Source organism: Halichoeres trimaculatus, unplaced genomic scaffold, assembly GCF_033239565.1.
Source record: "Halichoeres trimaculatus isolate MK-OKI-2021-1 unplaced genomic scaffold, fHalTri1.1 fHalTri1_scaffold_18, whole genome shotgun sequence".
NCBI classification, from domain to species: domain Eukaryota; kingdom Metazoa; phylum Chordata; class Actinopteri; order Labriformes; family Labridae; genus Halichoeres; species Halichoeres trimaculatus.
Genome location: NW_027437196.1, coordinates 10,916,867 through 10,934,847, shown reverse-complemented (window position 1 = coordinate 10,934,847; position 17,981 = coordinate 10,916,867). Strand labels below are relative to the sequence as shown.

General features: G+C 39.8%; 1 protein-coding gene across 1 annotated transcript in view; it reads left to right on the top strand.

Annotated features, from left to right (window-relative positions):
* Positions 1-3,530, top strand: part of dnajb6b (DnaJ heat shock protein family (Hsp40) member B6b) — a 29,243-nt gene extending 25,713 nt beyond the window's left edge. The window contains exons 9-10 of the mRNA XM_074693538.1: positions 529-687; positions 2,072-3,530. Of these exons, the coding sequence (XP_074549639.1) occupies positions 529-687; positions 2,072-2,181 (269 nt within the window). The 3' untranslated portion in view covers positions 2,182-3,530. The remainder of the gene's footprint in view (positions 1-528; positions 688-2,071) is intronic.
* The last annotated feature ends 14,451 nt before the right edge of the window (positions 3,531-17,981 follow it).

Below are 17,981 nucleotides of genomic sequence, written 5' to 3'. Positions count from 1 at the left end.
AGAATAATAAGCCCCCTCCCTCCACCTCATACCCTGCCTGCCACTAATTCAATATAAATGTAAATTACCTAGAGAAAAGAATAACCAAATCTCATTTTATTTACATGACTAATCACAATAAAGGCAGGCAGATGAAATATGAATGAAATATATGGGCGAGGTTTGAAAGGAAGGAGGTTTGAAGGGAGCGGTCTGTGTGGCCGTAGGGACTCTTTGAACTTCTTGTTTTATATCATCTTTGTTGTTTCTCGTCGGTTACATCAATAAGCTTTTTTTTTTGCACTTGTGCTCAACTTGCTGTAAGAGATGTGTGTCTGTTTGTATTCACACTGCCAAGGGCAACACAAGGTAATATGTTTCCCTTTCAGCAGGTATTTTTTTTAACTCATGGGCGCCATGCAGAATAAAAATAAATACAGATTTAATGTTGGTTTGAACCCCTCAGGCGATCCATCCATCCAGACGCTGGAAAGAGAAGGTTTAGGTGTGATTCATTCCCACTCTGCTCCTCTTTGCTCACACCCACAGACATCACAGCTGAAGACTCCTTGGAGGATGACTTCCGTCGCCGCAGACAAAACGCACTCCCCGGCCTCAGCCTGCACCAGCGCTACCTGAGGAGCTCCGCCCAGAACCCCTCTGAGGACGAGGAGGAGCACGGCTTCCAGAGTCTGGGACTAACAAGAGGTCCGCCCACCCGCCACTGCAGGGGCTGATTAATTACCCACACACACATGCATGCACACACACACAGCTCCCCTTTAAAGAGTAGAGTCTTAATAAGCGCAGCTAATTGTCTGCTTTTGTGTCTGATGGATGCACAAAGGGTGATGACGGAAAGCGGTGCGTGTGATTGGCAGATATAAACACAGAGGACAGAGGTGTTCATTAGGCGGCTCTGTTCTACACTGCAGTAACGACTCGAGGTCAGAGGTCATCCTCTGTTTTCCTTCACGGGGTCGGGAAGTCGCAGACAAAAGCTGAGCAATTATCTGCAACACACAGTCTGTGAATGTTTTATAAGAGCAGCTTCGTTAGGTTCAGACGAGAACCTTTAATTTGACTGTGCATGTTTCCTACAGGAACATAAAGGCCCTAATTCTCTCTTTGTGAGGCAACACCACAAAGTCCTCACAGGGGTCCTCAGGAAGTTTTTTTTTTTTTTTTGAAGACAGACTTTAAAGACACATATACAGTGATGTGTATGGGGAGGCAAAAACTCTGGAGAACACATGCCCTTCAGTGCCCTCTTGGGAGTGAAATGTGCCCCTTAAGGGCTCTCTTGTGGGCAAAAAAAAATGTACTAAAGTGTCCTTTTGAGTGGGCAAACGCATGTGCTAAAGTGCCTGCTTTGGTGGGCTGAAACATGCACTCAAGGGCCTAACTGTGGGAAAAAACATGCACTAAGGTGCCCTCAGTGTGGGCAAAATTGTGTGCTGAAGTGTCCTTTTGGGTGGGCAAACACAAGTGCTAAAGTGCCTGCTTGGTGGGCAAATGCATGCAAAAGTGCCCTATTGGGTTTGCAAAAATGTGTGCTAAAGTGCTTTTTTTTAGGGGGCAAAAACAGTGCTAAAGTTATCTTTTCAATGACAACTATGGACACTAAAGTGCCCTCTTAGGTGGGCAAAAGTGTGTCTTAAAGGGCCTTCTTGAGCGGGCAAAAACATGCACTTAAGTGCCCTCAGTGTGGGCAAAAGTGCCTTTTTGGGATTGCACAAACATGCACACTAAAGTGCCTTCTTGGGTGGTCAAAAGTGAGTGCTAATGTGCCCCCTCGGGTAGGCAAAAGCACCAAATTTCCCACTTGGGGGCGAAAACATGTGCTTAGGTGCCCTGTCTCGTGGCAAAAAGTCATGCTGTATGCGCGCCTTATTTTTGTTTTGCCTCTTTAAAAGCCTGTCCATGCCACTGCACACATTTTTTTCAACACAAAAAGCTCTCTTGGATATTTTGACAACCTGGAAACCCATGTTAGTTGTAATAACATTTTAAAGGTATTACAGAAACAGTATTTGACTAATTGATGATATTAAAGTTGTTACATGTTGATGTTTGTGCTTTTATTTTGTAGGACACACAGACACCAAGAGGAAGAAGCTTAGGCTAAAGGAAGCAGAGTCCAAAAAGAAAAGAGCTCCTCGACTCTTCCCTCGGTTCGGTGGATTTGGAACCTTTTTTTAAACACCCGCAACCACACACCTACACAAACACACACTTACATTTATAAATATATACTGTATGTATAGTTCTTGGCAGAAGCGCCATCTGTGATATGTGGCATTAGATCATCATTGCTGTGTATTTCAGGCCAAACTTTCCCACTGCTGTGTCATTCAGAGCCAGCTTTCATCAGCCAGACAGTAGCCCACAGAGACCTCACTTCAGTGTTTTCTTCTGTTCATGATACATTTTTGGTAGTAAAGCTTTTTATTGCTGTTTTTATTGTGGGTGGGTCCTGTGGATGTATGGTAGAGTGCTACAGGGACTTCAGCAAACTCCTGTAATTGGACTTCTCTCCTCTCACAGCGTTCATCTTTTTAGAGAGTGTGTGTGTTTGTGTGTGTCAGGTAGAGTGAGACTTGTCATTTGTTTTTGTTTCCTTTGATAGGCTGGGAAATGTTTTTGATGACGGCATGTAAGAATTAGCAGAGAAACCATTTTGTTTTGTGCTTTTTAAAACCAAGATATGTAAACAGAGAGAAAAAAGGAATGTTAGAGTCAAAATGAAAGGCGTGAAGAGTGAGTTTAATGACAGAAGGAGACAAACTTCATACAATAAAAGTAATGACAAACACATGTTGTTTTGCCACTTGTCAGGGGCGGATCCGGAGTGGTGAGGGGTGGCCTGGGCCCCTTGGACTTCAATCGGCCACCCTAGATCAAATCACCAAGTATGGTTGGCTTTAAACTTATCAGAGGTGGGCCTCATGTAAAAATGTTACAGGCTGCTGGTAGCTGTCTTTGTTGTTGTGAGAATTTCACATTGTGACTTTGCTATGTAAGAAAAACATCTCATTGCCAACCAATAGAAAAATGTGTATCCCCTGTTTTGACAAATTTGACTTTTTACAGTAAATAGAATGTCCACAGTTCCCCCTGGCAAACGTCAGCATTAGGGACCTAAATGACCAATGGAAAGACATTTTATTACATTATCTATATTTAACACCTATCTCATCCTGCTGTCACCCAAGCAGGAGGGGAATTTGTGCACATCAGTATGGGACTACTGACCTTTAGATTATTGTGATTTCAGGGTGAAACCCCAAGAAAAAGCACTGATCCGAGTAATGTGCTGTGTGGTATCATTGAACTGTCTGCTATTAGTTGTCTACAAACTAATGCAGGGGTGGCCAACCTGCGGCTTGAGAGCTCTTTGCCTTTTGGTGTGCAGCTCTTCCATCCATTCATACAAAAAAATATTTGTATGTATTGGTATGAGTAGTGCTGTGCCGATCAATCTAAAGAATTGTGTTGAGATTGATACTTAAGTTTCAGTTTCTCTTCTCTATGTACTCCTCTCAATCACTCATGTGCTCAAAGCTACTTACTAGATGATAGATAGATAGATAGATAGATAGATAGATAGATAGATAGATAGATAGATAGATAGATAGATAGATAGATAGATAGATAGATAGATAGATAGATAGATAGATGAATTTTCTGCAGCAAAAACAGAAATTTGTCTTTAACACAGCTCCAAGTATGAATTTAAATGCACTTACAAGCACAGTAAATCTTGTTTTGAAAATTGGAAATGTATTGATTTTCATTTTATGTCATTTCATTTATGTGTGAGAGGAAGTACGTTTGTAAGACCAAGTGTGTGATGTGACTCTTTGTAGTACCACGGTAACTTTTATGGCTCTTGGTCTCTGACTGGTTGGCCACCCCTGAACTCGTGGGACATAAACCAGGAGACTCAAGGTTCCTCATAACCATCACTTAGCACATTATTAAAACATGTTTATCCTCCACAGCTTACAATAATACACGTAAGTCCACCTGAAATATTAAATAGTTCATGGACGACTCTATAAATATAATGGTTTCATTTTAGGCTTTGTCTAAATAGTATTTTGTGTTTATTTTGATATGTGTTTTTTTAACACTCCTAGCAAAAAGAGTTTTTTTTCAACAGACAGCGACAACATGCGCAGTAATTAGCATCTTTAGATACATGTTTTATCTGGTGGAGACAGAAAGGGTTAATAATGTTATTCATGTTCTGTTTGGGCACCCCTGCGTAAGACATCGGGCCACCCCGCCACAAAAAAGTCTGGATCCACCCCTGTCTACATGTCCTGACTCTAACACTATATTACCAGACCCATGTTTTTAACTTTGATGGGTGTTTTTGTGAAACATTTCATGAACCATCATCTGGTTTTCTTCATCTGATCGGCTTTATAACTTTGCTCTCATGACTTCAGAAACTGAAAACTTCAACTTGTCAAGAATGATTTTTTATGAACCCTTACCAATAAATGCTTCAAGAAAAACATTGTTTGACTTTTATTGTTTGTGAAGTAAAACGGTTATTCTAAGTAGCTGAAAGTACCACTTTTTTTTTCTTTAGTATCTTCACCACTTCGGAGCAGAGCAACAAGCTAACATATTAGCCAAACAGTTGACTATTTATGTAACCAGCAGACATAGACCAGGTGTAGCATTCACTCTGAGTCTTGATTCCTTTTTTTTGGCACTGTCTTGGTCTCCACAGAGTCCTGAGGGAAATATGTAAGTCTTCAAGCCACAAGCGGTAGCAGCTAACTGCCAACATTGCCCACTATGTTTTTGCAGTTTTAGCTGTGGTCAGGTATAGAGTACAGATATAAGCTTTATGTAACTGAACCCTTAAGAATAAACAAAACAAAGAGCTGAGAGGCACTAAAATCTGCAATAGTTAAAGCAAATATTTGGTTTTGTGATCACTTTTTGTAGACTTGCCACTTTGGAGGATCACGTCACATTACTGGAGTGATCTAGTCCTTACAGAGGCAGATTAAAGGTATGATCCTACACAAAATATCTGCAATCAAACTGCAAATAACACACAACACACCTCACTTTTTCTCTGCTTGTAATTCTCCATGCTTTCCAAACTACCTGAGCTGTCCCCCGCTGTGAGCACCACACTGTTAAAGTACTTCACTTGAACACAAGCAGGGACGAAACAGTCTGTATTTTTCCTGTCACATGAGCAGAGCCTAAAATAAGCAGCACTGCGAGATTCCTTTGAATGAGCCTGCAGTGTTTTGTATTATTCATGTGGCAATGCATGCACATGACCCAGCAACTCATTTGGCCCTTGTTCCCATGCAGACAGTATTCTCTGAGGGTTTAATTAAACAGTTTTAAGGCACTATCCCATCTCCCTGCATCGCCTTACTTTTCACAGCCCTCCTCGCCCTGAAGTCGCTACACAACCGTTTCTGACGGTGGTAAAAAAAACAAAAAACGGTGAAATCCTCCTATTGACTTCTACTCAGAGGGTATCTCCCTCCTGGAGAGAGAAGAGTGAAGCAAAGCTCACTGTCAGGCTTCCAGTGTCTGCCTCCTTAAAAAAGACGAATCACCTATCTGTCAAATATAGCACAGAGTAAAACCACAGCAGTTTCTACACGGAGAGAAATGATGTGGGAGAAAACCGTAACGGAACACTGACACTTTAAATATAGTTTATTTTTTTTAAAAAAAGGTGTATGAGATGACGGCACCAAAAGTAAAGCCAAAACATTTAGAGCTCCCCCTGGTGTCTGGCTGCAGTATATATCATAAAGATATCTAATGTAATGTATGGGTCAACTGAGAAAGACAGAAAAATTCTGAAACTTATTTTTTAATTTATTTATGTGTAAATGTTCATTTTACCGGAGAACTTAGTTTCAATCAGTTATAGTTTGACAGCTCTGTTGGCAAACAAGGCTCCTGCAATGTCCTTCATGGTGTTAGCCCAGTAGCTAAGAGACGGTACGACAAATGCAAACATTTGTCTTGACCAACTACAACACAAGTGTTTCACTAACTAATTGACCAGTCAACTGCTTGACTGCTTCAACCACTAGGTGGCGCTGTAGGCACAGGTGGACAAGATGTGTACAGACACCAGCACCCTAAGCAAGCAGATTGTTTTTTCTACCAGCTAACCAGTATTTTTGAATAAATGGGAGTTAAAATGAGTAGTCGTGAAACCCAGATTTCAAAGGTTGAGTCTGAAATTGCTCACTCATTTCCTTCCCCCTACTCACTATTTAGTAAATTAGACGTACTGGACTTGTTCACTTATTCAACAAATTTAAAATAACAGTTTGGACACTATTTCCTCGCTAACCAGTTGGTGACAGTGACGTAATTATTCTTACACAACTAAGATGCTGTTCATGGACGGCTGGGAATTTACAGTTTTAATTTTTCTCAAACACTATAAAACGGCGTGGATTTCAGTGATAACTAATATTACCCACAACAATTTTATCCACAATAACCAAATATAATAAGTACATTTAATAAATTTTGATATTGATGAATAAATTAATACAAACTATATATTGTGTTTGGGAATTACAAGGTCCTGTGAATGCATCACCCATGGTTGGTGGTTCAGCGGCCAACTTTGTGTTGTGTGTTTCTCTGATAGAGTTGTGGGACACACTCGTCCGATAGTTAAACCGAGAGCTAAGTGTTTTTCCTTGTCAGTATATAATGTTGTTTCCTGTTTATCACTAATCATGTAATCAGCCATTTCCTCCGTCTGAACTGCAATGCATTATGGTATATATTGCTCACATAGTCAGCATTGCTGTATTAGCTAGAAAACAGTGCTGTTTTCTGTCAGCCACAACGGAAGTTAAGAGGACACTTTTCCTAACAGACACAGAAAAGTTGTGAAAGTAAGTTAATGACTGTTTTCTTTTATATAACTTATGCTATGATCAATATAGCTCCAATGCTAATGTCACTAAAAAATTACAAGTAATATGAAGGATATCACAAAGTAACACCCCTACGAGGCAATATTTATCATAGATGAAATTAATCATTTACTTACTTTTACAACTTCTCTGTGTCTGTTTGAATAAGTAACCTCTCTTAGTCTTTGCATTTGTGTTGTTGCTTCTGCATTCATGTGACACCCACAGGCCACCGTAGTTTTCAATGTTAACCAAGCTAATTAAATCATGCAAGAAAGTGGAACGACACGTTGAGTTAGCTGTAAGTTTATGGCGGCTACTGGGCAGACAAGGTGGGAGTGGTTGAATGCTAACATGAGCTGTTGCCAAATAAAAGTTGCAATCAGATATGTTTCCACCCATTTTAAAAGATTGGAATAATCTTGAACTCAGGACAAAACAAAACAAAACAAAACAAAACAAAACAAAACAAAACAAAACAAAACAAAACAAAACAAAACAAAAAAGGGATCAAAAAGAATAAAAGTAAGATTTTAGGTCTATACTCTGAGTACAACTTTAGAAGAAAATAAACAAAGGGACTAATGTATGGAAGACGATAAAGGCCACTGACATTGATGTTAAAGGTTGAGCAATTTTTATTTTTTTGTCTGACATTTTTCTTTTGATCTGCCTTACAGGTCAGATTTCAGGACCAAAGTACAACTCGTGTTTTACTGACTCTTTATTTTGTAAAAGGTTTTGAGTGAATTCGTATGAAAAAAAAAAAAAATGATAATAATAATCAAAAGAATTTAGCTGGATCAGCACGAAAAGCCCCCCATTTTTATGATACATTATTAAGTGCAGTTCATCCTTTGAGCTTCCCTTTAACAGTGTATGACAAAAAAAAAAATCATAAACCAAATATAACCCTTTATTCATCAGCAGAACTTAGCCGCTTTGCTGTACAGAGTGCTGACAAATTTGTTGTATATCAAACAAACTTTGTGAGAGAATTTGTGACTTATCAGTTTTTACTGCTCAAGGACTTCCATCAATGAATTTCAAAGCTCGGGTCAAAATGTTTGATGCACAAAATCTTAAGACACGTTTTCCAGCATAAATTTTCTACCTCGTAACTTTGAACCAAAGCAGGATAAACAAGAAACTGGAAACACAAAGTGAAACAAAAAGCTGTCCGGGTGTGTTTTATTTGCTGCGGCTGTCAGAGAGGGATTTAGGTGGGGTTAAATTGGAGTGAGATTTTTTCCAAAGGTGCACTCAGCAGATTAGGAGAAAGGAAACATCCCAGAAAGAGTCCTTTTTGTAAACTAGAGGAGGGAGCAAAAACATTTACGCCTCCTGCCAGAATGATGCTGTTTTTGTGAAACAGTTTCTTTCATGATAAACGGGTCGATTTGTATCTCTTTTTGAATTTCAGTTTGGTAAGTGGCTTCTTGTTCTTTACTCCTGTCCAAATGATACAAAACAAATCTTCAGATTCTCCTCTGATTGATTTTTCAGGCCTTGTTTGTGTATTTGCTCGTGCTGCTTTGTCTCGTATTAGTGGTATTAATGCCGCTTTGTCTTGGGAATAGAAAATGGATTTACGTAAGTCAGAGCCAAAGCTTGTGTTTTGTGTTTGTGTACAAAATGGATTGTGGACATAATAACTGCAGATCCACGGTGGTAAAGATGGTTTTATCTCTACAGTACAACAAATGGAAGCCTGAAGAACTCTAACTCAGTGTTAGTAGACTGACTCAAGTTTTCATCTGACTCAGGTGGCTGTTTTCTGACAGGGATAGAAATGTGTCTGGACAGTCTGAGTGTCACTTAATCCAAGGATAGAGAGGCTCACTCTGAGCAGGATGTACTGTATGTACTGTCAGGGGGGGTCAAGTCACGGGGGATGCATGAGGAAAAATAAGACAACTCTGTGAGAACAGGACTCACAGCTACAAAGTCTTGGTTTTGAGCTGTTTGTAACCATACAAGTGTCCTAGTCACTTTAGCTTGGCTTGAGGTAAAGTCAGCCTAATCTGTTAAGATACATCCAGAGGGAAGCAAGAATGTTGGACAAAATTTTATGTGAGTCCAGTGACCGATGAGGATGATATTCTTGAGTCAAAAAGTCAACCTCGAAAAAACAGTTTAAACTCGGCCGACAGAACATCAGCAGCTCCCAACACCAGTCTCATTCAGCTGGCAGCTTAGCTCCTCACATTTACACAACCTATTGAGAAACAGAACACTGCAACAAACTTAAATCTTATCAAGTGTTTTTCTCTTATTTTTAGTAAAAAATTTGTTTTTAGACTTGATACAAGGCCCCTTCCACCTGACCAGTTCAGAAAAATGTCTTATTTCAAGTTCTTTAAAGACGAAAACAAGGTCTAAACTGCCTGTAACAAGTAAAAAAATCTTCAAGTGGGGTAAGAGAAATGTGCTTGTCGAGATTAGAATAATAATATAAACACTTTTTTTCTTACCCCACTGGCAGATTTGTTTACTAGTTACAGGTAGTTTAGACCTCATTTTTGTCTTTAAATAACTTGAAATAAGACATTTTTCTGGACTAGTCGGACTAGTCGGGCTAATGTGGCTCATATTTAGTCTAAAAATACTTTTTTTTAAAAACTGAAAATAAGACCAAAAAAACTTGATAAGATTTCATTTTTTTGCAGAGCAAAATTTGCGTTTCATTTTACCTGCTTTAGCCTGCCAGCTGCTGCTGCTGCTCACCCTGCAAACCACTTTTGTAATCCAGCTCCACCTCAGTTCCAGATTTTACTAGTGTCTTACTGACACGCTGATGCTTACACTTTTCTGCACACCTGGATTTTTATTTGTTGCTGATGCTCCCCCCACCTCAGCTTTCATGTATGCATGGGAAAAAGAGAAGGGGTGTGCTCTTCCTGCCTAGACTTTTCATGTTTGTATGGGAAAAAGAGAAGAGGTGTGCTCTTCCTGCCTTGACTTTTATGTATGTATGGGAAAAGAGAAAGGGTGTGCTCTCCCTGCCTTGACTTTTCATGTATGTATGACAGAGTTAAAATGCATTCTATAAATTAGAATATTTTGAAAATTGACATTTAATTTAATTCTGTTTGTTATTTGTGAATTTTGATCTAAATGAGTTTCTTTTATTAACTGGTTGTAAAAATGGATGTTTTCTTTGAGATTTACTCTTTTTATCCATTTGTGGCTTCTGTACCTCTGAGGCTTCCATAGTTCCTAATATTGTTGAAAGTAAGTTGTGTAGGAGAGCTAAGTCATTCTATTTATAATGTTTACTATGGACAGAGTCATTCAAGCCGTAAAATTTAAAGTAAATTTTACAGTATTTATGCAAAAATATAATGTTGTTGTTCAGTTAAATTTGTGGTAGATAAAAAATGTTTAGATACAAAGCTTTGGTACGATGATTCATGTGGTGATGATGTCCTGTTGCAGAAACAGAAAAACGGAAAATCTGTTGTTTTGTGCATTTAGGAGCAAATACTTAGGAAATTTCTTTAGAAAGCAGTTTAAGTGTTTTATCGTCTTCTTAAAGTGAAAAAAGGCACAAAGAACAGAGGCTGGATCTGCTTCATCTATGCCTCAAATAACCCCCGTCACAGGAAAGAGATGGAAGGTGTGCTCCCCCCTCCTGGATGAAATTTTCAGAGTTTCCAGACATTTTGGTACATCCTCTGAGGATCATGATTATCAGTAGGAACTGGTTGTACCTTTAAGATTCAGAGCAGCATCTCCTTCAGCTGTCAGCTTGTTTTGTTACTTTCTGTTCCTCCTGCTTGTCTTGGATGTATCTACCGCTCCGTGTCCCCAGGGGAGCTCCATGATAGCATCTGTTTGGTGATGACATTGTCTGGTCTTTTCCTCGTATTTGACCGCGAGACATGTCATCCTTCTTTTCCTACTTTAACTCCTCCTTTATCAGTTCTTGTTTGATGGATTTTCACGAATGTTTCACTCAAGGCCATCACAAGAGGAAAAGTGTTGCAGCGTCAAATGAAATCCTGCAGCTAAAAGTGTCAGAAGGAGGAAATGCAGTCAAAATCTCATCTTAAGAGAGGCTCGAGCTGTTTTCTCTTACATGCAAGCAAACAAGAAGAAGAAGAAGAAAAAGAAGAAGAAGAAAAAGAAGAAGAAGAAGGGGGATTCTTTCTTTCGAAATTGGATTTTTTGTTGGAAGAAAATTGATCCAGGAAGTGTTTCATTGAAAATTATCTTCAAGTCAAACAACAGTCTGCTGATTGAGTTGGGCCCTCCCCTCTGAAAAAAACTGTTGTTTCAAACTGTGAGACAAAAATAAAGAGCAATAATCTACGGGCTATTTTGATGCCATAACGTCCCCTCCTGCCGAGCGCAATCAGCACATACTTGTAAGAAAACATACATGCAGTGAGATGACAAAATGAGGGGAAAACAATGTGTAAATCAGTTTTAGCTGCCGCTGACACAAGCTGTGAGTTGATGTGGAGGCTCTTGTTAGAGGAAGTGTGTGGTAATAACTCAACTATTCTGGCAGGCGTGAGGGATTTTGGGCTCTGACTGTACTGCACTTTCAAAGTGACACTAAAAAGTTCTGCATCATACATGAGGCATGAGGTTTTGCCACTCAAATCTATGCTGGTTGTGTTTTTAACCGTCCAAACAGTTTAAGTTTGACAAAACATGCGACCATTTAGGATGGATGTTGCACCCACAGGAGCGCTTTCTTGATTTTTGAAGCCAGAATGACACATGTGACTGTATACTTTAATAACAAACTGACAATGTAGCGCTGTTTTCTACATTTAATGGCTGTGTAAGGAGGTCTGGAGCTTCTCTGTGCTCAGTGATCAGAAGAAAAAGAGACAGAGAAAGATCACACTGAGCATTATCAGGCTATTAGGACCAACACAGTGCATCTCCCTTTGAAGTGAGGATCAGGCTTTTCTGACATCAGATGATGGTGGCAGTGCTCTTTGAATAATGATGTATGGTGAGAAAGAGGCAGGTGAACAAACCCCCCGCACTTTGGATCATTTACATGTGAGAGGAGTATGAGCTGGAAGTTAACACTAACATCATCATCGTCATGTGGCATTTAGGCTGCGGAGGAGACACTGACAATGACGCATTGACAGATCTTACATCTCACACTGTTCCAGTGTCATTTTGCAAATTTAGATTTAAAGGTCCCATATTATGCTCCGTTTTTGCAGTTTAATATGGATCATTGATGTCTTCATGAAATGGTAGTAACATGTTTTGGTCCAAAAAGTCAATAACTCAAGCACAGCAGCATTGTTTCCAGACTCTCACAGCCCCTCTGTTCAGAACGCTCTGATTTAGTGGGCGCGGCCTTCATATGTAAATGAGCCACTGCTGATACCGCCCCGCTCTTCCACATCACAGAGAGCGGCGCCACAAGCTCCAAGTGCACAATGTTTAGAAAACAGCGAAGCTCGTTCACCGTAACATTACAGGCTAAAACAACAGGCTAACCGCAGCTAAAGTTAGCATCCTGCAGCTAACACAGAGACAGGGGGGACACTGAGGAAAAGCTCTTACATCTGCTCCACAGCACACAGCATTTAAAATACTCACATTTCCAGGGTCAGAGGTTTGTTGGCAGATGGTTGGTAATGCACCTGGATTCAGGACCAGTCTATTCACTAGCCCTCTGTTGTACTGTTCAAAGTTGGAAAAGCAGTCGGCCGTGAAGTGACTAGCACACACATGCAGTTTTACTGAGTGTAGCTGGAACATTTCCTTGATAAATGAACTCTAGCCACTTAGTCTTGTCTTCTTCCAAGATGGGAAGCTTGTGCATGGAACAATGTGGCTGTTTACAGCCAACAACAAAGCAGCGTTTCAGCTTAGGCAGTTTGAACAGCAGTGGGGAGGGGAGAGGGCTTTGTATTCTTGTTTCATTTTTTTTTTTTTTTTTTACATTACAAGTGTCCCAAAATAGTCCTGTTAGAGTCCGATATGTGACGATGAAATGTAATAAAAAAAAAAAAAATTACTGCTGTCACTTTAATGCATAAATTAGATTAACACAGATTAACTCATTGGCTGCCAGCCATTTTCAGAACATTTTGAATGATCTTTCAACCCCCAAATAATATGACTATGTAAACACCAAAACTACCTAAGAAGAGTGGGCTCTCTTCCTGTTTTTGAACCAAAAAAAAGACAAAGTGTAATTTTTTTTTGTTAACGTTCATTTCGGGTGTTCCATTCTTTGATCCTCTCCATGATCGCTGTTGTCTTTTCTCCCAGTCACTGTCACTCTTTCTCTCTGAACTACCACGACACATCCTCAGTTTGAACGTGAGCAGCCTGAACCTTTCTGACTTGCAGTGTCTGGCTTTGCCTCTGTCATCTCACATCTTCTCCTCATATCCATGCTGATTTCTCATCCAAAGAGCGCACCGCTCTCACCCACAGTAGTTTGCGAGCATGATATGGATTGACAAGCCCCGCCAGATCCTGCCTCCTCCAGCTGAAAAACATAATTTACTTCTTTAGGCGCAGTAAATGGTTGCAAGCGAATTGACATCTATAGACTTCAATAGCAGCGAACACAGTCATTTTAACATTGGCCAGTTGAAAAACTATGGATTTACAAATCTTCTCTTTTTTGAGTATTCATATGATTGGTCATGCAGTACAATTTTGTTATGTCCTAGAATACAAATTCTTTATTCGGGGACCTTAAGCAGGTATAAGATTGAGTAGTTTTTTTTCTTTTTTTAAAATGTTAAATTCTCTACCAGCACACACACTGTAAGGGGTGGAGTGGGGTGGGGATTTTTTCTAACTCTGTCAGTAATGTAGCAACAGTTCTGAGTCGAAATGTAATAAAAAAAATGTGAAAAAAAGTTTTTTAAAAAAGTTTGCCTGATATGTAAGAACTTCTTTGAACAGCTTTTTACATTTTGAGACATTATTACAAATTGAACTCTAACAAGCCCAACTAAATGCCACAACTTTCACCCATGACTTCACGACACGACATTACAACTTAACAGTTTTCATTTGAAGGCAGCACGTCAAGATGACCTCTCTATGGCATTATTTCTAAGTTCCTGTTTCAGGTTTTATGCCTTTAATCAGAGAGGACAGGACAGTGGGCAGAGCAGGAAACAGGACGAGAGTGGGAAAGAGGATCCAGGCTGGATTTTAACCTGGGCCACCCACTCAAGACCAACCTAATGAAGAGACCTAACCTGCCAGGCTCTATCTGTGCCCCTAGATTAATTTTAACCCTTCTCAATCCGACATGAAACTGCCAAATTTGGCCACACTGAGCTAGACTCTGGTTAATTAATGCATAATTTCTACATGTAGTAAAGAGATGTAGATGAAAATGTGGAGGTCTGATGCCATAAAAGAACAACTGTTCAAACAATATATGTGTTGATTCATTATGAGAATAATTTTCACACTACTTGAGACAAATTTTAAAATGTCAGGAAAGATTCACACACGTGACACATGACAAATATCAGATTACACAACACTCACACGCTCACACTGATGGAGCATCAGAGTTCAGAGCCCCAAACACACCCAGTCTGGCCAAAAGCCTGAGTAAACGCATCATCACGCTTTCCCACCAACCTCCCTCCTCCATTGGCTAAATTTTGATCAGGCATCAAAGTTGGTGATAGGCTGCGGCAGCGGCGATGGCGGAGAGTTGTTGCTGTTGCTAGGATCCTGTTGCTAGGACGGTTGCCATCTCAGAGGCTCAGCAGGAAACATGTAATGAATCATGGATGGTTGATTTTTCTCTAAGCACCCTAATCTGTGATGCAGATGAGCCCGAAGCTCGCCTCCCCCCTGTCTCCTCCCTCCTCCTCCTCCTCCTCCCCCTCTGGATCTCTGGATGGGTTCATTAGAAAAAAAGAAATCAAGTTAAGATTTGGCGTTTGAAATGATCCTGAGGGTTACCATAGAGGGGGATGGGGACTACTCATATCAATTCTCATGCAAAAACAGAGAGGTCAAAGGTCATTATCAGTTATTTGTTGAAGGATAGCCAGAGGGAGGCTGGGTGACGACCCCTCCTGACCCTTGAGAGTTCTCTTAACGCTGCGACGTGTGAAGTTTGGACACCTCCTGACAGCTACAGCTGATATTCACACAGTGACTCGCAGAGAGCCACTTTAGAGCTCTTAAGATAAACTTATTTGTTCAAATTGTGGTCAGGGAAGAAGAAAAATGTAGCTAATAGGTGTCTGAGTGTAGAAACTGTGATTTAATTCTCTCCTGCTTACTAAAGCGTTTAACAGTGAGACACAGCTGTTATTATTCCACATGCTACAGCGTGTTTTGCTTTTGAAAGTCGTGAAAAAGCCTCATTAGGATTCACAGAAAGGTCATCCATCCTGGTGCAAATGTGCGACCGTGACTTAATAACCGCTGTGGGCATTTTTAATATTGTGCTGTTATACTGCTCATGGGGTACACTGGCCTGTGTTTAGTTTAGCAGAGATAGCAGGAAGGGCATTTTCAGCTCTCCAATTGAACCGCAGCGTGAGTGACTTATTTATTCCTGTCCTGTAAAAAAGGCTGCAGCTGTTTCATATAAAGCAGTGAACAGTTAAACTATTCATACGTAACACTTCTGCTTTAGACGCTGAATATTACCCACAGAGGGGAAGACAGTGTAAAAAGTGGTAATTACTGACAACAGATGACACACAATATGGGCCTGCTGCTTTAATGGTACACAGCAGAAATCCTGAAATGAGCAGCTACAGTGACTCGGCTGTACGTAAACATGTTGTGTTGTTCTCCGCTGTGAGTTTTCCTTCCACCGGAGTGATGTGTTTTTTAAAAACTTAATTATATGTTATATCATAGTCTTGGCTCCCGTACCCTGCTGCTCTCACACAAGTCCTTTGAGAGCTTTTTCTGATTTTTACATCAAACTTCCATCTATTTGACCTCAACATTCCCCGAGTTTTGACAGACATCCTAAATCTCAACAGGGCTCCAAGTCAACCAATCACCTAAAACTACAAAATAATATCACACTTCTCTCTATTTTCCATCCATGACCCTTTAATTAACCCCTTTCCTTTACGCGAAAGAGCATCTCCTGACAGTGCCGCACTCCTGGGTAGGACCCTTTGCCCCCGTCTTTCCTCCAGACACGCCACTAAACGTATCCTTTAGAATCTAGTTGTATACGTGATGCTAATACCTTCTGACACATTTGTTCACTGGCTCTTTATCATTAATAATTATGCAAAGGAGGTGGGTTCTTAGCTGTGCAAAAGAAAGCAATCTTAGTATGCAAATGGTTAAGGTCCCCGCGGAGTGTAGCGATTAGATGTGTGTTGATAAACTCACTTATGATGAGTGACAGTGAGCGGGATTGAAGTCGCGCTGGTCAGCACAGACGCAGACACTGATGAAAACACAGCCGCCAAATGCCAGGGTATCCCCCAGATGCATGATGGGACGGGGATGAAACAGTGTAAAATGTCAGTGTGGCTGCTGAGTGTCTGTTAATAACCAGAGAGGAGAAAGTGATAGAAGGAGGGCAACGAGCAGAGATTTGCTTCCTGTTTGAAGGATTTGTCTTTTCTGCTCGGCCGGGTGTCAACCCTCCCTGTGACATTTCTCTGTCTGCCGCTAACGTCCGAAAACCTGTGACCCAAACCTTTCAACCGTCAAAACAAGACAACAGAGCACTCTAAGGGTCCAACACCTAAATTAACACCTGGCCGCAAGGCTACACCTGTCTTTGGCTGCTTTAGCAGTTTACATAAGTTCATCATTTTCAATTACACATGATGACTAGCTTATTCAAAACATTCAACAACAACAAAAAAAAACAACATAAAATCAACTTTAACTAGTCCAAACTGGTAAAACAAATTGAACATGTTTTTGAATTCCTATTTGAATTAGTTTAGCTCTGTTTGATCAAAATGTATTCACATATGTGAACAAAAAGTCCCTTTAGCATCACTAGCTGGGGTATAGCTTTCAAAAATAACATTCTTTAGCTGGCTAAATGTCTGTATTTATTAAACTTAGCTGTTATTATTTTAACATTTGGGACTAATATTTTTGTTTTCATTCATGGAAATGTGGAAAAATATTTATTCTAGTTTCAGGTGATGTGAGAAATCAAGCTAGCTTAAGTCTACGCAAGGTTAAGTACTGTATTTTTTGTAACATGTTTAACAGTTTGTCATTTTAACAGTGTTTTTAACAACTTACACATCCGTTTTTACCTCTTACTACATAGCATATCAACAAGTTAACATTGGCTGTGACTATTTAGCTCATTCTGTTAGCTAGCATTAGATTTTCTTCTCTATATAATTCGATTGGTTTCATTGATATTATGTTTACAAGTTTTGAACAATTAGAGGCACAGCTAACTTGTAGCAGTTAGCAGGTAAGCTAACAGCCAGCTTTGATACTACCTCTTAGCTGCTAGCTAGGTTGACTGAAAGATGGGATGAGTCAGCATTTTCATTTATGTTTTAAAGTTTGCGATACAGCCAATATGGTGTTATGAGTTTTTCACAAGACCTTTTAACATTACATGAATTAGTGAGCTAATGTTTGCTTTGTTGGTTTAGCTAACTTAAAGATCTTTTTTGTATCTTCCCATTTGTTTTTAAAGAAATTAAGGTTATGTTTTTTTGCATGATAAGAGATGGTCACACTTTTATAGTTAGCGAGGAGGCTAAAGGCTAGCTTCAACTCCACCTTATAGCTGCTAGCTCAGTTAGCTGTAAGTTGGGATGAGTCAGCATTTACTTATATGACGACAAAGACTCCAAAACTCTGATGCTGAATTTAATGGGTGACATAGCTGAGATAACGATGTTTGATAGTTTATGATACCGATCCTGATTTATAGCTAATGTGAGAAAAATCACAAAAACTAAAACTAGAAAAAGTTTGAATATTTCAGAGTGGATGCATCAGCTCTGACTTATCTTTTTCAAAAAGAAAACAAATGCTACTCGAGGAGGCAGAATAAGATTGAGTTATTGTGTGAAGCTGATTAAAACTGCTTTTGTGGGCTCAGTAGTTTGTTTTCAGATCAGGAAA